The sequence below is a fragment of the Hemiscyllium ocellatum genome, chromosome 21 (genome assembly GCF_020745735.1).
Source record: "Hemiscyllium ocellatum isolate sHemOce1 chromosome 21, sHemOce1.pat.X.cur, whole genome shotgun sequence".
Taxonomy (NCBI): domain Eukaryota; kingdom Metazoa; phylum Chordata; class Chondrichthyes; order Orectolobiformes; family Hemiscylliidae; genus Hemiscyllium; species Hemiscyllium ocellatum.
In genome coordinates this window covers 58,042,319-58,066,219 of record NC_083421.1, presented here as the reverse complement: position 1 = coordinate 58,066,219, position 23,901 = coordinate 58,042,319, and the positions used below count along the sequence as shown (strand labels likewise).

At 42.8% G+C, this 23,901-nt stretch overlaps 1 protein-coding gene across 2 annotated transcripts in view; it reads right to left on the bottom strand.

Annotated features, from left to right (window-relative positions):
• LOC132825911 (potassium channel subfamily T member 1-like) overlaps nucleotides 1-23,901 on the bottom strand; it is a 428,710-nt gene that overhangs the window by 79,388 nt on the left and 325,421 nt on the right. For both annotated transcript variants that reach the window (XM_060841534.1, XM_060841535.1), the window contains 3 exons: nucleotides 22,786-22,894; nucleotides 19,686-19,835; nucleotides 15,679-15,917 (listed from right to left, as the gene is read on the bottom strand). In XM_060841534.1, coding sequence (XP_060697517.1) covers nucleotides 15,679-15,917; nucleotides 19,686-19,835; nucleotides 22,786-22,894 — 498 coding nt within the window. The remainder of the gene's footprint in view (nucleotides 1-15,678; nucleotides 15,918-19,685; nucleotides 19,836-22,785; nucleotides 22,895-23,901) is intronic.

Here is a 23,901-nt window from a genome sequence, read left to right as displayed (position 1 = left end):
CCCAGAGCTCCTCAATTACCTGCTTCTCCTGACCACCATCCTTTTAAAATCCTATTCTTTGCTGGCTTAGTTCAACTTCATTCCTTAATATGTTTCTCGATGTTAAATGATAATGCTGCCTCTCAGATTGCCAGGTTAACGCTCCTATTGGATCAATGGGTGATACCATCCTGGAACGGTCAGATTATAAACATGGGCAGGGGAAAGGATTATTTTGAAGAGCCATTTAAGTCTGCGAAACTGTTTTGGATAGGAACTACTACCATACAAAACTTATAAAAGCAATCAATCAAACTTAGTTAACCCTCCAGAACAGATGTTGTGAAAAAGCAATCAAAGCCATTTATTGGTTCTGAAGCATATTACTTTATCCTGTGAGTGGACAACATGTGAGAGAAATGCTTGTTCTTCCTTTGCTTAATGCTGATAATATTACTAAATTAATGCCAAATCCATTTCTGCTGGCATTTATAATACCCGTATTAAAGTGATGGGAGACAGAATCTGTTACATGAACAGCCCTAACACTGAATGCAATTTCTAGGCTCTCATTTCATGACATTACAGTTCAATTTAATACTCATTTTCTGTCAACTTTTTAGTTCCCTCAAAATATTTTTGTTTGACGGTGAGTGTTGGTGATAGTTTGGGGGAGAGTTCCTTCAATAGCTGCTGTCATCAAGATTATAAACTGGATTCGTTATGATTGTATTAGCTGCCTTCCACATATGAAATCTTTCAGGAGATACATCATCCACCGGGAATATTAACTTTTTATATCTGTCTCTGTGGATTTGACTCCTGAACAGCATTATTGGGCAGTACCGACAGCGTATGGATTACAGCTTGTAGCTCACTCCCACCTTCTGGAGGGCAACAAGGGACAAGCAATAAATGTTGCAAAGCCCTCACCCTCATGCTCCCAAGCTTGCTGTGTGTTTCCAGCTTTAAATTAAATCTTTATTTTACACATAAAGTCTTTGTGCTGATGGCACACTTTTGCTAGCTCACAGGAACGAGAGGAAATAGTTCTTGCTCTAACACTAATCCACACGGAATCCAGGAATGCAGGGCAGTGAATGTACTGTCAGTAAATGGAGGTAGATGCTGAAATTCTTCTGCACTTGCAATAGCTGAAGTTTAAAACTGGAAGTGGGTCTTAAAAAAAGATGACTAGAAGTTATTTCCATTCCCCTTCCCCACGCTCAAGAGACTAAATAATTAAAGAATCATTGAATCCCTACAATTTGGATGCAGGCCATTCAGCCCATCAAGTCCACACCGATCTTCTGAAGAACACCACACCCAAACCCCTACCCGATAAACCCGCATTCCCCATGGCTAACCCACCTCGCCTGCACATCCCTGGATAATAAAGGCAATTTAGCACAGCCAATCCACCTAACCTACATATGTTTGGATCATGGAAGGAAACCAACACAGATGTGGGGAGAATGTGCAAACTCCACACGGACAGGCAGATGGAAGTGAACCCGGATCCCTGGCGCTGTGAGGCAGCAGTGCTAACCACTAAGCCACCGTGCATCAGATTCATAGAATCATAGAATCCCTACAGTGTGGAAACAGACCATTAGACCCAACACGTTCACACCGATCCCCTGAAGAGTAATCATTCCACTATCCTATTACTCTACATTTACCCCTGACTAATGCACCTAACCTACACATCCCTGAACACTTAGGGCAATTTAGCATGGCCAATTCACCTAATCTGCACATCTTTGGACAGTGGGAGGAAACCGGAGCATCCAGATGAAACCCACACAGACAAGGGGAGAATGTGCAAACTCCACACAGTTCATTGGTTAAAGACTTCTCACTAAAATGGTTGGAGGATTCTTTGAGGTCTGTCTGTGTGAGATGATGGCTGCAATGCTGTGAAAGAATATGACCAAAGCAATTTATATTTCAGAAACGGGACAGACAAGGGATTGCAAGAGATGAACCACATCCTGTTCTTGTGTTTCTCTGTTACACCTTGGGCTGTAGGTCAGGAGCTACTTAACACAGACTCAGTGGGCTACTGAAGTGGGATTGTGCGGTATATTAATCATCCTCATAACTGCACAATCCTGACTCTCAGAACAAGTTCAATCAAATTAATTCACGAGAGGTTGGTGGATGGAGATAAAAGAATGCAAAGTGAGTAATGGATAAAACCGATGACAGACAGAAAGAAGTTTTTGAATGTTGGAGATCTGAAATGAGACAGAAAATGTCCAGCAGGCCAGTCAGCATCTGATGGAAAGAAGCTGATCCTTCCCCTTTCAGTTCTGATGAAGGATTATATCCAAATGCACACTATCTTTTTTCTTTAAAGTGCTGAGTGGCCAGCAGCACAATTCCAACATTCAATGATTACTGTCATTAGATTATGCTACTAAACTAATTTTGTTAGCTGTGTGGCATCCATCTATTTACACGCATCCATCCAATGACATCACATGCAATGCAATTGGAATTGCATAATCCAAACAAACAATAATCCTTTCTAAACTTTGAGCAATGACAAGTCCAATTTGCAATGAGGCTTGCATACAAAAGAAATCAGACAGTACTCAGAAAACCCTTTCGGGTGACTAGATGTTGGCTACTAGGAGGTTCATGCGTTACTCACCATAGGCAGTGGACTGGTTAACTTCACGTCCCCACACACAAAGGGAAAGAAAACAGTAAAAGAAAAGGTAACAGTCAAAGCTGTACTCTACCAATGAGAGAAAACCTCAACGAGCGAGTCCTGTCTTAGGTTCAAAATTGGGTGAAAAGTGAGGACCGCAGATGCTGGAGATCAGAGTCTAAGAATGTGGTGTTAGAAAAGCACAGCAGGTCAGGCAGCATCCGAGGAGCAGGAGAATCAACTTTTTGAGCATAAGCCCTTCATCAGGAATGAAGGAGGCTTTGTGCATCTCCTGGCCCATAGATGCTGCCTGACCTGCAGTGCTTGCACCACACTCTTGAGTGAGGTTCAAAATTGGAAGGTTATATTAAATGCCGCCTTTGTCGTATCTGTGGCTAAAGCAATATTCAGATCTCCAAGTCTTGACTGGTCTGTGCATGTTCAGACACTCAGCTTCATGTGGTAACTCCCATCTCTAAAAGGGAGTTTCGAACCCAGGAAGCAAAGGTTCACTATGTGCACTTATCAGCATTATTTTAACTTTGGAAAAAGATTATGCTTTCAATAGCTAAATAAAGATAAAAGATAAAATAAAAAATAAATAGAATGAGGATATGAAATACAATATAATTAGAGGTTTTATACTTACCTGTACAAATCTTTTAAAACTGTGGAGTGCCATAAGGATGTGTAAACATAACATTAAGGTGAAACATCCTGTTTCGTGCTTCTTTTAACTTTTTAATCCCACTTGTTGATTTTCTGTAAAGTTACCTGTGATCTTGTGTAGTCTTCAAATAATGATTAGAATATGGGAGCTAGATTGAACTCAGACTCTAGTTTACAGTCTCATATTCTGTCCTCATTTGTGTAGACCACCCATTGTTGAGATTAGTCATAGTTTATAGCAAAATTGGAGCAACGTGGGAAGCAGATCATTCCTATTTGAAGTCTGTCCATTAAGTAGCACATCTCAGAGCTGGTTTAATCTGGTTCAAACCAGAGATTCGTACTTCTGGTTTCACTATCATTTCAATTCTTCAAACATATTACCTTGTCTCGGTCAGATTAATAAAACCATCATGGGGCTATAAAGAAAACCATATTTTGTTCAATTTTCTGAACTCAAGGTTCACCCAAGAGAATTAACTTGTTCTGGTTCAAACATCAGCATGCAGCAGCCAGGTAAGTGTTCTTGTGGGGCAGAGTCGGTGTCCCCATTTCTTAAATCAGATGGCCTGGGTTCAAGACCCACCTCTTCCAGAGGTGTGTGGTAGCATGCCTGAACAGGTTAAAAATATCAACAACAAACAGGTGGGACATTGGGAGTGTACCTCAAAGTCACCAGAATCTCCAGGGTTTCTGTCAGGAATGCAGAATTTCTTAGACTTGTTTCCAAAATTTTGTTTTGCCTTGATTCCCAGGAGGTTGTAGGACAACAAATTGAGTGGTTCATTGAGCATCCTGATACTTCATGTTCATATCTGGAGTAGAGTCGATGGATCCATCAGTGTTTTTCCATTTATCCTTTTGAACAATTGTATACCATTGAGTTTATTGACTCAGACCTTACAGAAAGGATCAATAACCTAAAATATATTGTGTCGAACTCAACAAATGTTTGGTTGAATGAATAATTGCCAAGATATCAATTCACAAATTTGAGCCATATTAATTTGCAATGGCTGGTGATAAGACTTTACCCTCATTGCTCATTTGCACTCTGAGGAGTGCATTTAAGACAGAGATGAGGAGTCATTTCTTCTCACAGAGGATAGTAGAATTCTTAATTCCAGGGAACTTGTTAAGGCTGGATCATTAAGGATGTTCAATGCTGAGACGGACAGATTTCTAATCGGTAAGGAAATCAAGGGTTAGAGGGGAAAAGGCAGGAATGTGGAGTTGAGGTTTATCAGATCATAATCTCGTTAAGTGGTGGAGATGTGATAGACCAAGTGGTACACTTCTGTTTCTATGCCTTATGATATTCTATTTGATTATTAATTTCCAATATATTTCAGTCTTAATAAAAGCCAAACTGGAAACATGCTGAGAAGGGAGTTTCACAGTTTCTGAATCAGCGCTCAGATGTAGACCTTTTTACACTTGCCTCAGTACACGGTGTGTAAAAGTTTGCATAATGTTTTGCAAAACTGAATCGCCTGCTCCAATGATAGGCATATAAGCTCATTACTACAACAATTTACAAACTGCTTACAAAATTAAATCTCCAGCCACTTTCACGATGCGTGAAGCAAGAAACATTTGGTTGTATAGGAGTTTCTTAAGAGAGTGAGGTCAAGAGTTTTGGGAAGAGAGTTTCATGGCTGCAGGTTGAAGGAATGGCCACTAATGGCGGACCAAGGGGAATGGGTGCACAAGAGGCTAGAGTTGGAGGAGAGTGTAATTACAAAGCAGATTCCAGAGGTTACAGAGGTGAGCCCATGAGCTGATGTGAATTTTGATTATCAGACTGCTGGGGTTGATTATCTTCGCTTGTCCCAAGCAGTAGATGATTGGGGGGGGGGTCAGAGATTTGCTTCCAATACCAGTGCCCACCACCACAGCCAACCCTCTGGCACCCACTCTCAAAGAACAAAGAACAATCCAGTGCAGGAACAGGCCCTTCAACCTTCCAAGCCTGCACTGACACATTTTTCTCTTGCACATTAAAACCGTCTTCACTCCATATTCCATTCCTATTCATGTGTTTGTCCAGGTGCTTCTTGAATGCTGCTATTGTGTCTGCTTCCACCACCACCTCCAGCAGCAGGTTCCAGGCACTCACCACCCTTTGTGTGAAAAACTTGCCTCGCACATCACTTTTAAACCTCCCCCTGCACCTTGAACCTGTGTACCCTAGTAATTGGTCCCACCACCCTGGGAAAAAGCCTCATACTTTCCACTCCATCCATGCCATTCACAACTTTATAAACTTCTATTGGGTGGCACTTCAACCTCCTGCGTTCCAGTGAAAACAAACCCAGTTTATCCAACCTTTCTTCATTATTAAAATCCCTCATACCGGCCAACATCCTGGTAAATCTTTTCTGTACCCTCTCCAAAGCATTCACATCCTTCTAATAGTGTGGTGACCAGAACAGTAGACAATATTCCAAGTGTGGCCTAACTAGAGTTCTATAAAGCTGCAGAATAACCTGTCTATCCTTGTACTCAATGCTCCTTCCAATGAAGGCAAGCATGCCATAGGCCCTTTTATATCCTTTATCTACCTGCGCTGCCACCTTCAGTGATCTGTGGACCTTCACACCCAGACCCCTCTGCATATCAATACTCCTAAGGGTTTTGCCATTTCCTGTATAATTTCCACCTGAACTTGACTTTCCAAAATGCATCACCTCACATCTGTCGAGAATAAATTCTATCTGCATTTTTCTGCCCATGCCTCCAACTGATCTGTATCCTGCTGTATCCTCAGACAATCCTCCTCACTATCTAATCTGAACTAATCTTTGTATTATCCACAAACTTATTAATTAGACCAGTTACGTTTTCCTCCAAATCATTTATGTAGATCATGAACAGCAGAGCCACCAGCACTGATCCCTTTGGAACACCATTAGTCACAGCCCTCCATTCCAAAAAGCATCCTTCTACCACTACCCTCTGACTAAGCTAGTTCTGTATCCTTGTTGCCAGCTCATCCCTGATATCAAGTACCTTCACCTTTTGTACCAGTCTGCCATGAGTGACCGTGTCAAAGGCTTTACTGAAGTCCATGTGGACAACATCAACCACTTTTCCCTCATCAATCACCTTCATTACCTCCTCAAAAAACTCAATCAGGTTAGTGAGGCACAACCTTCCCCACAGAAAACTGTGTTGTCTATTGCTAATAAGTCCATTTGCTTCTAAATGGTAAAGATATTGTCCCTAAGAATCTTTTCCCCAGTAATTCCCGACCACTGCCATGAGACTCACAGGCCTGTAATTTCCAGGATTATCCCTGCTACAACAATGTGACAACATTGGCTTTTCTCCAGTCCTCTAGGACCTCACCTGTGGCCAGAGAGGAGACAAAGACGTCTGTCAATGCTCCATCAATTTGTTCTCTTGCCTCCCTCAATCATCTGGGATAGATCCCATCAGGACCCAGGGACTTACCTACATTAATACTTCTTATGATGCATGACACCTCTTCCTTTCTAATAGCAACTTGGCTTAGAAACTCAACATACCCTTCCCTGAGGTCATCATCCACCAATTCCTTCTCTTTGGTGAATACCAACATGAAGTATTCATTTAAGACCTCACCTACCTCTTTTGGCTCCACACTCAAATTACCTCCTTTGTCCTTGAGTGGGGCCAACCCTTTCCCTGGTTACCCTCTTGTTTTTTATACACATATAAAAAGCCTTGGGATTCTCCTTAATCCTGTTTGCTTAGGACTTTTCATGAACCCTTTTAGCCTTTCTAGTTATTTGTTTAAATTCTTTCCTACCTCTCTTTTATACTTCAAGGGTTTTGTCAGTTCATTTTCCTCCTAGACCTTAAGTATTTTTCCTTTCTCTTTTTGACTAAGATCAGAACAGCCCTGGTCATCCAAGATTCAAGTAATGGGCCATATCCATCCTTCATTTGCACAGGAATGTGTCTCTCCTGAGTTCTTACAACTTGCTGTTTGAAATTCTCCCACATGTCTGATGTGGATTTACCCTCAAACAGCTGCCTCCAATCAAAACTCTCCAGTTCCTACTTAATATTGTTGTAGTTCACCTTCCCCTAATTTAACACCTTCATCCGAGGACTGCTGTTACCCTTATCCATGAGTATCTTAAAACTCACGGTCTCTCTTCACCCCGTCTCGCTACTGGAATGCCCACTGCCTTGGGATTCCCAGGTGTCTGCAAATAAGATCTGGTGGGCTTTCCTGTTCCCGATGGTGGGTCGAGGAAGACCCCTAACGCGTCCCCTACCCCACCACATCGAGATAACACAGGAACGGAGAGAGACATTGGAAGAGACAGGGAAATGGAGCAGCGACACAGGCTGAGGGGGAGAGAGAGAGACAGAGACAGAGACATAGTCACCCAGTGCTGGAGCACACATTTACTGACAGACTTTCATCATGATGCAGACCTCAGAATTTCTGAGGTGCCCTGCAATGTAATTATACTCTGCCAACCCCCTCTCACACCATCCCTCTCCGATACCACCTCCCGTCCCACTCCATCCCCCTCCCACACCATCCCTGTCCCACTCCATTCCCGTCGCACTCCATCCCCATCCCACTCTATCCCCCTCCTCTAACATGACCTCCCCCACCATCGCCCCAACACCATCACCCTCCCACATCTCCCTCTTATACCAAACCCCTCGCAATCTATTTTCCTCTGACACCACCCTCTTCCCACACAATCCCCCTCCCACTCCATCCCTCCACACCTTCGCCCTCCCATACCATCACCTTCCTGCGCCTTCCACCCTCCAACAGCATCTCCCTCCAACTCCATTGCCTTCATAAACCATCCCTCTCCGATACGATCACCCTATTACATCAATCCCCTCAGAGCCTGGGGATGTTGTGATAGTGTTTAACAAATGAGCAGATGTTGTAAATTCTGCAATTTTCAAGTGGAATTGGTCTGAAATACACTTTTACAAATGGTATGAATAAAGTATATCTTTGGGAAAAAAATCGAAGATACATTGTGATGTGACAGTCATCAAATGTGAAGGGTGTGCTGGAAGATTGGAATTAATGCAACATCCGAGCAGAGAGCTCTACCACCTTACCGGCCGGCATATCCTTTTTGATAAACACTGTTTAAAGAAGCCATGTCTGTAGAATACAGAACATAGAACAATATAGCACAAGGACAGGCCCTTCAGCCCACAATGAATGTATCAACCATGATGGCATCCTAAACTAACCCATCTGACTGCACACAGTCTGTATCCCTTTATTCCATGCTTCTGTCTAAATGCCTCTTAAAAAGTGCCATCATACCTGGTTCTACCACTTCCTCTGGCAGCATGTTCCACGCACCAACCATCCTCTGTGTAAAAAACATGCCTCGCATATCTCCTTTATACTTTCCCCTTCAACCTTAAACCCATGCCCCCAAGTATTTGACATTTCCAACCTTTCTTTATATTTATTTGTGGGACATGGGCATCTCTGGCTGGGCCCAGTATTTATTGCCCATCCCTAGTTGCCCCTTGAGAAGGTAGAGGTGAGCTGCCTTCTTGAACCGCTGCAGTCCACCTGCTGTGGGTTGACCCACAATGCTGTTGGGGAGGGACTTCAGGATTTTGATCCAGCGACAGTGAAGTGATGGCAATATATTTCCAAATCAGAATGGTGAGAGTCTTGGAGGGGAACTCTCAGGGTGTGGTGCTCCCATGTATCTGCTGCCCCTTGTCCTTTGAGATGGAATTGGTTGTGGGTTTGGAAGGTGCTGTCTGAGGATATTTGGTGAGGTTTTACAGAAAATCTTGTAAATAATAAATACTGCTGCTACTCAGCATCAGTGATGGAGGGAGTGGTTGCTTGGGGATGTGGTGCCAATCAAGTGGGCTGCTTTGTCCTAGATGGTGTCAAGGTTCACGAGTGATGTTGGAGCTGCCCCCTTCGGGATAAGTGGGGAGTATTTTATCACCCGCCTGACCTTTGCCTTGTAGATAGCGGACAGGCTTTGGAGAGGCAAGAGTTGAGTTACTCGCTGCAGTGTTCCTAGCCTCTGACCTGTTCTTGTAGCCACTGTATTGATATGGTTAATTTGATTGAGTTTCTGGTCAATGGTAACCCCAAGGATATTGACAGTGGTAAAGTCAGTGATGGTAGCACCATTGAATATCAAGGGCCGGTGGTTAGATTGTCTCTTATCTGTGATGGTCATCACCTGGCATTTGTGTGGTGCGAATGTTACTAGCCACTTATCAGCCCAAGCCTGGATATTATTCACATCTTGATGCATTTGAACATGGACTGCTTCAGTAGCTGAGGGGTCCCAAATGTTGCTGAACATTGTGCTGTACCTGGGATAAAGGCTTTGACTATTGCCCCAGGCCATGTCTCTCATAATTTTATATCCTTCTGTCAGGACACCCTCAACCTCCAATGTTCAAGTGAAAACAATCCACATTTGTCAACCTCTCCTTATAGCTACAACACTGCAATCCAGGCAACATGCTGATAAACCCCTTTTACATTCTCTCCAAAGCCTCCACATCCCTTTGATAGTGTGGAGACCAGAACTGGGCTTGCAACTTCAAATGAGGTCTAACTAATGTCTAATACAACTGCACCTTTTACACTCAGTGCGCTGACTGATGAATGCAAGCATGTTGTACATCCTATTTACCATCTTATCAACTTGTGTTGCAATGGACTTGCATTCTAAAATCCCTCTGCATACCAATGTTCCTCAGGCTCCTCCTGCCACTTACTGTGAAGTCTGGCTTCAGCTAGGGGGAAAAATATAAAAGGCCATACTAAAGTAAATTCAACCTAATCTTGAGTGTAATGGACAGATAACGACAAGGTAGATTGAGATAAACTATTTCCACTGGTTGGAGATTCTACAACAAGGAGCATAGTCTGAGAATTAGGGCCATACCTTTCAGGAGAGATATTAGGAAGCATGTCTACATATAAAGGGTGGGAGAGGTTTGGAACTCTCTTTCACAAACAGCAGTGGACGCTGGACCAGCTGTTAATGCTAAATCTGAGATAGATACTTTTTTTTTGGAAAAAGTGAGGACTGCCCTTGCTGGAGATCAGAGATAAAAAGTGTGGTGCTGGAAAAAACACAGCAGATCAGGCAGCATTTGAGGAGCAGGAGAGTCAATGTTTCGGGCATAAGTCCTTCGTCAGGAATGTCATTCTGATCATCAAATTCCTAATGAAGGAATGCGATGATCTTGTGCTCGAATCATCGCCTCTCCTGCTCCTCGGATGCTGCCTGACTGCCCATGTTTTTTTGCAGCACCACACTTTTTGACATATTTACATTTTTGTTGAGAAAAGGTATTAGGGGAAATGGGCCAAAAGCAGGTAGATGGAGTTAAGCCACATTGCCGTATGGCAGAGAAGGCTCCAGGGGTTGAAGGGCATACACCTGACCCTCTATTCCTATCAGTTAGAAATGAATGCTGAACCCAAATGCGCCCTGATGCCACCTGATAAGGTAATATGGCCACAATCCAGAAGAGAGACACATGTTTATGAAGCTTGAGGGACAGCACTCCACATCAGACTTGAATTAAGGCAGGGAGTAGATCTCCATGACCTCCTGCAGCTGGAAGCTGAAACTGGATTGGGCTAAAACTGGATCTAGAGCAGGTGGCTTTTTTGGGCGAGACAGGAGATGTGTAGGGAAGGCAGTAGGGATCTGAAAATGCCTGCAAGTACACAGGATTCTGGCAGGAATGGAGCATTATAAATGGGATTTTTTTTTCATATCAGGATGACATATTTTGCATTTGACTGGAGACAGATTGCACTTGCCAAAGACCATTCTCTGCCATTTACCCCTGGATCCCAGTTATAGAAAAAAGGAACTTGCAAAAAACAAAAAAAACTTTCTTTAGATATTGATCGAAGGGAAATATACTTTGTAAGCAATAATCTTATGCCCAGCATTTATCAGGTTCACTACTCTTGTGTGTGGGTGTATAGCAACAAAAGTTTTTGGTTAAAAAATCAATTTCTATTTCTAAATGATGCTAGCCATTACAAATACAGTATAAAACACTGGATCAGAAAACAATTATGGCCTAAGTATGGATTTGTCACTCCACTTTTAAAACAGATGTGAAAAACAGCCAGATATCAGAAACATATTTATCCAACACTGCATTACAACAGGGGGAATAGCTATCTCTCTGTCTCTCCTTCATCAGAAACAATCCCTCACTTCAGTCTGTGTTGGATCTTCATTCTCACACTCTTGCCCATGCTCATGCATGAACTCTTTCTCTTTCATATCCAACCAACTCAGACTGTTTGCTTATTCTCTTTGACCATGCATATTCTTTCTGCATCTCAGGAATTTGGTATAATTTTCCCTGATGAATAAGAGCTTGTGAATAATACTCCAAGTACTATTAAAAGCATTCTTTTCCTGAACTGCTAAAATTGATGCTTAAAACTCAAAAACTCTTTCCTTCAATTTTACACACAAAGCAAAAATCACTTCAGAAAGAATATTCTCACCTGTAATCTAATGAAAATAATTTGTTTTACTCTCAAATGGGTTACTTTTCTCCCTCACACCAGCACCTTTATTAATGACCTGTGTTTTCATTATGAAGTCAATGATTTGACAGAACCTGCAAATAATTTAATATATCCAATTTAAAAACATTAAAGTTAGCCATTTGGTAGGACAGAACTTGCTGAAAAAGGATATCTTTGCCTTATCAGGATGATTTGTAAGACATATTAAAATTAAGGACCTTGATTGGGAGAGACATTGCCATGGAGAATGAACTGGTTAATGTTGAGTGGCAATTAACTGCCAAGCTGTCAACCAATCAGCGTTCTCCTCACAAGCATCATAAACGTTATTTTCACTTTACATTTTTTTTTGTGAATAGACCTGATACAATGATAGATGAAAGACTTAGACAAAATTTAATGGTTATATAGTTGTTCAATTATTGTTTGAGAAGTTGCATTGTATAACTGCTTATTTATTAGCATAGAACATAAATTACTCCAAAATGGCTCCAAATTAAGTTGCATGAGGTGGAATACAGCCTTATCAATTTCTCAATATTATATCGTTACATCTTAGATTGGCCAATATAACAAATCTGCCATTAAGTGAAAATTAAGAAAATGAGATTATCAAAATCTAATGATGATTTGGGCTATTGAAGGGAAGGTTTGCAAATTAAAACTCAATATCTTTCCTACAATACAAAGGTACTTGTTCGTATACAGGTTAGGCCTCAACTTTGTGAAGGAGAGTTGGTTAGCTCAGGTAATGAGATGCCTTGAATATGGTATAGACACAGAATGATGCTCATCATTCAATACCTTCGGTAGCTATGCCAGTTCATGGTGTCCTGCCTTTGTCTCCTTAGGTGACCCTCAAACGATAAATAACCAATTGTCTCTCTCTCTCTCTCTCTCTCTCTGCCCCCCCCAACCCGCTCCCCCAGTCCATTGGACAGAAGTGCCTCTGGTCCTTGTGATTACAGCAGATCATCAATAGGCCTCAACTGGAGCACTATATTCAATTCTCCGTGCTACATTTTAAATGGAGGAGAGAATGAAGAAGAGAATTATGTAAATCTATAAGAGTGGGGACTTGAGTAATGCAGAGAGACTGGACAAGCTGGTGGTGTTCATTTTCCTTCATACTCAAAGGCCAGGAGAATATTTGATGGCGATAGTCAAAATCATTAATGGCTTTGATAGATTAAATAAAAATAAACTGTTTGCTAATAACAGAAGGATTGCCAACCTGAGGGCAAGATCTAGATTACTGACAGAAGCAGCTGAGGCAACATGAGAATATTATTTCCCCCACAGCCAGCTGTTAGGATCTCAAATGCATTGCCTGGAAAGTTTATGGAATAAATCTTAAATTATAAAAAAGAGAACTGGATGAATACTTGAAGGTTTTTAAAACACTGGCTGTGGAGAAAGAACAGGGGATGGAATTAATTGGAAAGGTCTTCCAAAGGGCTGGCATAGGTACAATGGACTGAATGGTCTCCTTCTCTACTTTATCATACGAAATGAATGTTAACTTCTGGCTGTTTCTTGATTTTAGTGAATATGCAGCCATTTTAAACTAAATTGTGAAGACCAACATTAATGAAGAGTTAAAGATGGTTTTCACTTGTTGTGCTAATGTCAATAATTAAGGCTTCTTTCAAGAATCACATTATTTTTAAACTATCATCATTTATATTGATCAATACAGACTCTGAGTGATATTTCTGTATGTATTATGATTGAGATTGGCTAACTTGGGAGTTACTGAGAACCAACCATGCAAAACTTTGCTTTATCTGGCTCATCTATGTAGACCCTTTGATCCATCAAGCCTATCCTCGCATTCAATACAATTTTGGCTAACTGAACACTTCATGAATTTTGCCATTCCATAATCTAGAAAACTTTTGGTAACCTGAAGGATAAACTTGCTAAATTATTTGATGAGCCATCATTAATGGCAAAATCAAGCTTTGGAACTGATTTTTCTTCCATCTAGCCTTAATGTTTTCCATCTTTACAGCTTGTTTTGGAATTGATGATAATGTGCCAACACCAAGCCAAGCCAGATTCAATGCTCCGTCACTAATCTCTCTAGTTCCCATTTATTGCAGTCATCAGTTCTTGCATTAGCCACATTGTGTTAAGTAGTATTCCCAACATAGGAATTTGTTTTCAGTCTTGCAGATCGTTCTACTGTTTATTTTCCAGATATGTTTCCTCTCACACCTCCTCATAAAATCTTATCGACATTTCCCTTTAATACTTTATTCCTTGTGTGCTTCCCTACTTTCTCCTCAGTGCATCCTATTGTCTTGACTGTTTCCTGTTGTAGTGAGTTCCTGTTTTAACTACACTCAGGAATTCCTCTGTTTCCTCTTGGAATTTCTAGTGATTTAATCTTCTTACCTCCACAAGGAGAAACATCTGCAGTGAGTCTAAACATTTAAACATTTTTACAGTCTTAAAGATTTCCAGCAGGTTACTGTGTAGTCCTCTAAGTCCAAGTCTGTTCAGTCTTTCCTGACATGTAATTCTTCATTTTCAGTATCACTGAATATTTCTGCAGCTGCTCCAATACCGCACTGTCTGATCTAACTATTAGATAACATGGTGATAGACAACCTTATGATTTTTAATTATGCTTCCTGGTATGATTAGTTTTCACTTAAATCATATAAATGCATCATTATAATTCCTTTCAGTGCTCATTCTGTCTTCTGCTTAGAATAGAATCATAGAACCCTACAATGTGGAAGCAGGCTGTTCGGCCCATCGAGTCTACACTGACCCTCCAACGAGCATCCCAACCAGACCCACTCCCCTACACTATCCCTGTAACCGTGCACTTCCCCATAGCCAATCTACCTAACGTGAACATCTTTAGATTGTGGGAGGAAAGGAGAGCACCGGGAGGAAACCACACAGAGACAGGGAGAATGTGCAAACTCCACACAGACTGTTTTATCTTTCTTCATCCTCCCAACCTGCCATATGAAAACCGATGAAGCTTTCATGAGGCCTCTGATTACAGTACAGGCACAAGCCAGAGGTTCACCTTTGAAAATATTGGCAGGGTGTGGGTGGCGATGTGCTTAAGTATTTTGTTGGGATGTCTTTGGGCTTCCACTTGGCTGGAGGAACAAGGGGCTGATTTGGAAGTTTGAAGATATTACTCCGTTATGGCCAAGGGATATTGTGGGGTGGATTACAAGTGATTACAGAGTGACCTGATCTCATTTGTAGAGTGAACAAACTTATAGAAACAGAGTTCAAAGCAACCAAATGTGAAATCTTAGGCTGAAAAATTTGGTTTGGAAGTCATTCATTCTAGATTCCACGCCCAATTTTTGTTTCATTCCTTGTTCCAAAACGATCACATTTTCATTTGATTCATCATCCCTATTTTGTCAGTTACCCACTCCTGTCTTCCTCATTTTACCTCTCTCCCTGTGTCCTGTGTCTGTGGCCTCAGTAAATTTTGTCAGTTCTGACAAAGGATCATCAACATGTAAGACTTTCCCTCTCCACTGTTGCTGCTTGGTATAGCACATTTCTAACATCTCTCAATCAGATTTCCAGCATCTGCAGTGCTTTCATAGGAAGATTCATAGCACTTTTGGTTCAGATATTAGCTATTGCAGAAGCTAACCTTTGAACCCTAAGCTTGACACCAGCCAGTTTCAACTTGTTAATCTCTTGTTTCTTCGCTTCCCACCACCTCCCCCCACCACCTCACAATATGAGCTGTACTGTGCACCTTGACCTTTCACTGAGGTTTCTCAATGTGGAAAATAGGGACCTAAGGTTTCAGGGCAATCCATCTCAATGGTTAATCTCTCACCCATGCTTGCAATGATGCTGTGGACGGGTAGTCTGGAAGCACCACCAAAGATGCCTTCGGAACTTAGGCCCTTCCTCTTTTGCTTCTCTTCCTCTTTGAAGATGAACGCTGAGTTTTCTTCTTTGGTGATGTTAATGTAGAAGCAGGTGTCTGAGCTCACCATAATGTACCGGGGCCCAGGATTCAGCAAAATACTCTTGTTGTCTTCGCGCTTCGCACCTATCAGGCAGACACCGTACCTGAAGAGCAGGAGGAAACAAAGGAAGTGCTTAATTATCTTCTGGATATTATTACATTCTTTGCTCCATTTAAATAACTCACAAATTCCCTCATCATAAAGATTCTCCATCAACATAACCTAAAACCTTGCTAATGTCAGAAATAGGAGGAGAAAGTGAGGACTGCAGATGATGGAGATCAGAGCTGAAAATGTGTTGCTGGAAAAGCGCAGCAGGTCAGGCAGCATCCAAGGAGCAGGGGAACTGACGTTTCAGGCATGAGCTCTTCTTCAGGAATGAGGAGAGTGTGCCAAGTAGGCTAAGATAAAAGGTAGAGCGCCTAGGAAGAGCGCCTCATCTTCCGCCTAGGAACCCTCCAACCACAAGGGATGAACTCGGATTTCTCCAGTTTCCTCATTTCACCTCCCCCTACCTTGTCTCAGTCAAATCCCTCGAACTCAGCACCGCCTTCCTAACCTGCAATCCTCTTCCTGACCTCTCCACCCCCACCCTCACTCCAGCCTATCACCCTCACCTTGACCTCCTTCCACCTATTGCATTTCCAATGCCCCTCCCCCAAGTCCCTCCTCCCTACCTTTTATCTTAGCCTGCTTGGCACACTCTCCTCATTCCTGAAGAAGGGCTCATGCCCGAAACGTCAATTCTCCTGCTCCTTGGATGCTGCCTGACCTGCTGCGCTTTTCCAGCAACACATTTTCAGCGCTAATGTCAGAAATACACTGCATTATCTTTTCTTTTAATTCACTCGTGGGATGAGGGTTTTGCTGACTAGGCCAACATTTATTGCACGCCTAGTTCCCCTGAGAAAATGTTAATGAGCAATCCTCGTGAACTGTTGCAATTCAAGTGCTGTGGGTTGACCCACAATGCCCTGAGGGAGGCAATTCCAGGTTTTTGACCCAGCAACAACAAAGGAGTAGAGTTCTATTTCCAAGTCAGGATGGTAAGTGACTTGGAGGGGAACGTGAAGGTGATGATGATCCCATGTGTTTGCTGACTTTATCCTTCAAGATGGAAGTGTTCATGGGTATGGAAGGTGCTATCTGAGGATCTTTGGTGAAATTGTTACAGTGCATCTTGGAGGTAGTACACACTGCTACTACTGAATGTTGTACTGGAGGGAGTGGAGATAGCTCCAATCAAGCTGGCTACATTATCGATAGAATCCCTACAGTGTGGAAACAGGCCATTCAGCACATCAAGTTCACACAAACCATCCAAAGAGCATCCCACCCAGACCCAACCCCCTAACCTGTCCCTGTACTCCTGCATTCCACTCCCTTCGTGACTCCCTCGTCAGATCCACACCCCCCACCAACCCAACCTCCACCCCCGGCACCTTCCCCTGCAACCGCAGGAAATGTAAAACTTGCGCCCACACCTCCACACTCACTTCCCTCCAAGGCCCCAAGGGATCCTTCCATATCCGCCACAAGTTCACCTGTACCTCCACACACATCATCTATTGCATCCGCTGCACCCGATGTGGCCTCCTCTATATTGGTGAGACAGGCCGCTTACTTGCGGAACGCTTCAGAGAACACCTCCGGGCCGCCCGAACCAACCAACCCAATCACCCCGTGGCTCAACACTTTAACTCTCCCTCCCACTCCACCGAGGACATGCAGGTCCTTGGACTCCTCCACCGGCAGAACACAACTACACGACGGCTGGAGGAGGAGCGCCTCATCTTCCGCCTGGGAACCCTCCAACCACAAGGTATGAATTCAGATTTCTCCAGTTTCCTCATTTCCCCTCCCCCCACCTTGTCTCAGTCGGTTCCCTCAACTCAGCACCGCCCTCCTAACCTGCAATCCTCTTCCTGACCTCTCCGCCCCCACCCCACTCTGACCTATCACCCTCACCTTGACCTCCTTCCACCTATCCCACCTCCATCGCCCCTCCCCCTAGTCCCTCCTCCCTACCTTTTATCTTAGCCTGCTTGGCTCTCTCTCTCTTATTCCTGATGAAGGGCTTATGCTCGAAACGTCGAATTCTCTATTCCTGAGATGCTGCCTGGCCTGCTGTGCTTTAACCAGCAACACATTTGCAGCTGTGATCTCCAGCATCTGCAGACCTCATTTTTTACTTCCCCATAACTAACCCACACACCTCTGGACACTATGGGTAATTTAGCATGGCCAATCCACCTAACCTGCACATCTTTGGACTGTGGGAGGAAACCCATGCAGACACAAAGAGAATGTACAAACTCCACACAGACAGTTGCCCAAGGTCGGAATCGAACCCGGGTCCCGGGTCTAGTTAGGCAGCTGTGCTAACCACTGAGCCACCATCTCGTCCTGAAAGGTGTTGTTGGAGCTGCACCCATCTAGGCAAGTGGGGCGAATTCCATCACACTCCTGACTTGTGCCTTGTAGATGGTGGACAGGCTTTGGTGAGCCAGGATGAGAGTTACATGCAGCAGGTATCCTAGCCTCTGACTTGCTCTTGCAGCCACTGTGTTTATACATCTGTCCCATTCTGTTTCTGGTCAACAGTAACCCCCAGGATTTTGATACTGGGGGATTCAGTGATGGCAACACTACGGAATATCAAGAGGTAATAGTAAGATTGTTTCTTTTTGGAGATGGTCATTGCCTGGCATTTGTATGGCATGAATTTTACTTGACACTTTCAGCCCATCCCTTGATATTGTTCAATTTTTTTGCTGCATTTAAACATGGAATGCTTCAGTTCTTGAGGAGTTTCAAAAGGTGCTGAACATTGTGGAATCATCAGTGAACGTCCCCAATTCTGACCTTATAATAAACAATATGTCTTACATTTTTAAGTGTCTTTAAGGTGCTTCATGGGGTTTTTCATAAACAATATACAACACATACCGTATAAGGAAAGATTGATTCAGATGACCAATGGTTCAGCTAAAGAGGTACAATTTACAGAGGCTGGAGGACAAGGCATTGGTGGTAAGGATACTAATTAAAAATGGGAGTGAATCTGCTCAAACTGGACATTTAGAACCAGCAGGTTTTGATCCCAGTTTAAAAAGAAAATTATTTTCAGGATGTGGCCATGATTTATCGCCCAAGTTTAGCTGCGTTGTGAAGGTGTTGTCTTTCTTGTTGAACCACTGTAGACGTCTGGTACAACTTAGTGACTCTTGGAATCATTTCAGAAAGGTTACTAAGAGTCAGCACCATTGGCTTGGGACTGGGGTCACATGTAGGCCAGCCCAGGTAAAGATGGCAGATTGCCCTCCCTAAAGGGATGAAAATATGATAATTGAACATTTGGGTCTGGAAAATAGTGCCGGTTCAACCGAGACATTAAGGATGTCATTGGCTGATTCTTTGGACAGAAATAATGTGTAAGGATACGGGAAGAACGCAGGAGATTGGCAATTGGTAATAAGGCTCATTTGAAGAGCTACTACAGATACAGTGGGCAGAATGGCCTCCTTCAGCACCTTTAATATTTTTATGATCCTATGAGCTCATGCTTAACAAAGGCAAAGAACTGCAGAAGCTAAAAATCTAAAATTGAAACACTTCCAATGTCAATCTTACAGATAGCAACTTTTAAAAAAAATTCCAGCTTACTTTTTTGTAAATACAAACTGAATTCAAAATGCCACAGTGGGATTTGAACTCATGTTTTGTGGATTACGAGTCCAGCCACAAAGTCATTACACAATCACTGTGTGGGATAAGCTGCACTCAAGGTCACTGGCACTGAAAGTTTAATGTCAAAAATACAGAGTCCCACTCAGTCCCCCATGAGGAATTGTTAATCGAAATAACTTACTTCTTGTGGGCATGGAAGGACGCATAGGTGAAACTTTTCCCTTCATATTCTCCGAAGAACTTGCTGTCACCGAGTTTGATGTGATAAACCTCATTCCCTGAGCATCGCCCATACATCCTTTGCCATTGTTCGGGGGATTGTTGTCCTTCCCTGTAACCATGGAGATGCAAACCTGCTATTAGTTTAAATTCCTCGCAGGGGAAGGGTGACATTCATGGGGGCTGGTGAGGTCTAAGCAAACAGATCAAGGTGAAAGTCAAGGACTGTTGTGTTAACTGTTCAGCAACCTCCATTCTCCGGTAGCAGAAATGTTTAAGCTCAGTTATAGGGAGCTCTCAATAATCCTGCTTCACTGCACAAGTTAAATCACATTTTGGGATGCTGAACCATACTCAACAGATTTTTATGTTCTGTCTTCATTGTTGCATGGACTGAAAGATGCGAACTGAACTGAGTTTGAAAAGCTAATTCATCTCGAGGCTACGTATTAAGGAATCAATTACAAATACAACAGTTGTGCACTTCAAACTAACAGAAATCTCTACTGTGAGCAGTTCTTTTAAAATGTTGCTGCATCTGTCTTTTTAAATAAATGAACTCGAAAGTAGCGAAGAACATTCCAGTTGGCCAACGATGTACAAAAAACTGCAATCTCCCCATGGATTATTATACTGTGAATGTCGCACCATGCAGATTTCCCCATATGCCAAACTCTTGGTTTGTGACTTGCCATCACAGGATGCAACTGATTGAATTTTAAGGGACATTTTTCCTTGTAATAGAAGTGTGCTCCTGGCAGAGAGCATCAGGAAATGATGGTGGGAGATCGAAACTACCAGAGGAAACATCACAGAAGCGCTTCACAGGAGGATCCCAAGCACTGAGGATGTCACCTAGACGGGGGCGAAACGTTTGCAACACAAATTTCCAGCTCGGCGAACAGAACCACAACAATGAGCAGCTGAGCTACAAATCTTCTCCCAAACTTTGAAGATCAAAACTACATTGTAACTCCACCACAACAACTGCAAGCTCATACAGTTAACTTTTATGGGCTATTCCATTAGTGCAAGCTGATCTCTACCAGGTTTTTCATAGGAAAATAATCACTTTCTGCAGTTGTGTAGAGCTGATTGTTACAGAAGATTGTCATTTCCAATGGAAAATACAACCGTTGGGTTCTTGCAGAAGCTTTGAAGTAGCAAGTTTAAATAAATGCTTCATTGCAAGCCAGACTATATGAGTTAACTTTCAAAAACAACACTCCAAATGCCTTCTTGTGAAAAGGAAGGTAGCAATATCATGACACACCTCAAATAAAAATGTACCATTTTCTCTCGTAGACCTCTTTCTAGCAGTTAGGAGTGGCTCAGTGATTGACATTCTCTTCTCAAAAGCTCCAGGTTCAAATCCTACTCCAGGACTCCAAAAATGAAAGCAAGCACCACTCACTCCAGTGCAATACTGGGGAAGTGCTACACTGTCAGAGGTGCTTATTGTTTGGCTGAGATGTCCATCTCCCCTCTCAGGTGAATATGGGTAACTCTTTCGGACCACTTCAGAAAAAAACAAGGGATTTCTCCGTGGTTGGATTGGCTCCCTTACCGCACAGCACTCAGCATGTGATCTAGTCTTTCTTCTTAAAAACATGTTTAATTTGAGGAGGGCAGGTGGCAAGGTCAGTTTTGTTACCCATCTCTACATGTCCCTACTCAGGTAGCCGGTAGCTATTTCAAATGGCATTACAGAGTCAACCACAATGCTGTGAGTCTGGAAGTCACATGTAGGCCAATCCAGGTAAAGATAGCAGATTTTCTTCTTGGTAGAGCATTGGAACAAGAATGTTGCTGGGGCTGGAGGGTTTGAATTATAAGGAGAGGCTAGATAGGCTGGGCCTTTTTCCCCCTGGAGTATAAGAGGTTGAGGGGTGACCTTACAGAGGTTCATAAAATTATGACGGGCATAGATAAGGTGAATAGCAAAGGTCTTTTCTCTAGGATTGGGGAGTTCAAAATTATAGGGCATAATGATAAAGTGAAAGATCAAAGGGACCTGAGGGGCAACCTTTTCACAGGGTGGTTCGTCGGTGGAATGAACTGCCAGAGGAAGTGGTAGAGACTAATATAATCACAACATTTAAAAGACATTTGGACGGATACATGGACAAGAGAGGTATCAAGGGATATGGGTCAAATGGGACTAGTTTAGCTTTGGAAACTTGGTCGGCATGGAATAGTTGGACCAATGAGTCTGATTTCGTTCCATATGCCTCTATGACTGACACAATATGGTTTTCGTGAATCAAACAGGTTTTTAAAACAATAATTGACAGTGGATACATTGTTGCCATTTGACCAACTTTTAATTCCAGATTTTGTTGGACACAAATTTCACCAACTACCATGGTGGGACCTGAACCCAGGTTCCCACACATTAACGTGAATATCTGGATCACAGTTTCCCCATTACATTGCAGATTAATGTCTGTATTCTATCAACATGGTTTTTAACGTGAATGTGGTGGACAACACAATAATGACCAGATAATCTTTCTTTTCTGATATTGATTGAGGAACAGTTATTAGCCATGATAACTCCTCCCACCCATCCTCAAACAGTCCCATGCATTCAATTCTTTACATCCACGAGAACAGGTGGATGGCACCTTACTTTACTACTTGATCTGAAAGCCAACACCTCCTTCAGCACTGTACTGGAGTGTCATCCTTGGTTTTATGTGCTGAAATGCTGGAATCATTCTTCAACACAGAACGGTGAGGGTCACAGTTGAGAGGGCTATCGACTGAATCACATCAGCACTGTACGATCTGTGGAAGCTTGCTCGAGGTGAATTGGCGCTCCCTACATTGTAACACTTCTAAAGTACTTCAAGTCGTACCTAAGGTCATTTTTGTTTTATTCATTCACGGGGTGAGGACATTGCTGGCCAGGCCAGCAGTTATTGCCCATCCCAGAGAGTAGTCAAGAGTCAAACACATTGCACATGAGTGTGGAAACAAGATTAAAGCACTTTTCACAATACTCCAGACCGAGCGAATCCTTGAGAAGGAGAATAGAAGCTTTAAAAAAATTGACTTACTGTCCCCTGGAGGTATGAACCAATAGGGTGATGAGCGTGGAGGTGGAGGGACAGATGCAGTTCAAGGCTAACATGGCGTATTTGAACTCCTCTTCACACACCACGTGATCTACAAGGAAACAACAGTTTTGAAAATTACAAACCGACAGGAAGAAATTTTCAAGGTTCAACTGGGGAAGTTGGATTTGCTTAATAACTTCTGAAATGGTTTCTAAAAAAGGAATTCAAACTTCCTATTAGGAGCTGAGAGGCTGTCATGTCAAAATTTATATTGAAAACCTATTGCAAAGGTAAAGTCACCATAAATCCAAACAGACCAAAGGCAGCTCTCTCTTCAGTGAGAGATGGCTAATGATGAGCTGAACCTCAGGGTCAGCTGAAGGGAGAGTTTGAGAAGGCAGGCTCTTCACAAAACCCAGAAATTGAACCCAGACCATGAGCATTACTTTGCATTGTAAATCAACCATCCAGACCGCCAACTGAGCTAACCGGTTCCAGTAAAGCACATTCTCCCCATGTCTGCATGGGTTTCTGCTGGGCGCTCCGATTTCCTCCCACCATCCAGAGATGTGCAGTCTAGATGGAGTTAGCCACACGAAATTTCCCCGTGAGGTGCAAATTAGGCAGATGAGCCATGGTAAATGCGGGGGTCATAGGGCCAGGGGTGGGGGCTTTGGAGGGTCTGTGCAGACTCAATGGGCTGAATGGCCTCTTTCCACACCGTGGGGGTTCTGTGAAAACTGCTGCTGTAACAAATTGCACAAGAAGCGAAACACAGTAAAATTTGGAAATGTCTAAACTGGAGCTTCAAGTTAAGGGATTCAAGATGGGCCCCCACTGCTTATAAACAATAGGAGGGCACAGTTTCTCCTGTGTCATTTTTTACTTGCCATGGTCTGATGCGTCTCGTACCATTCCACTTGCTAGTCTATAATGTCCTTCAGTGGAATGAGATTAGCAACAAACTGCAGCATCAAATGCCTGAAAAAAAGTCTGATGTGTTAATGATTTCCATAGTCTGCTTCTGTTCTTAAGTTTTGAGAGGAAACCATTGGGTTAAAAAACACACACAGAACCAAGTGTAGCAGAGGCCATGCCAGATGACTACCAGCTTGT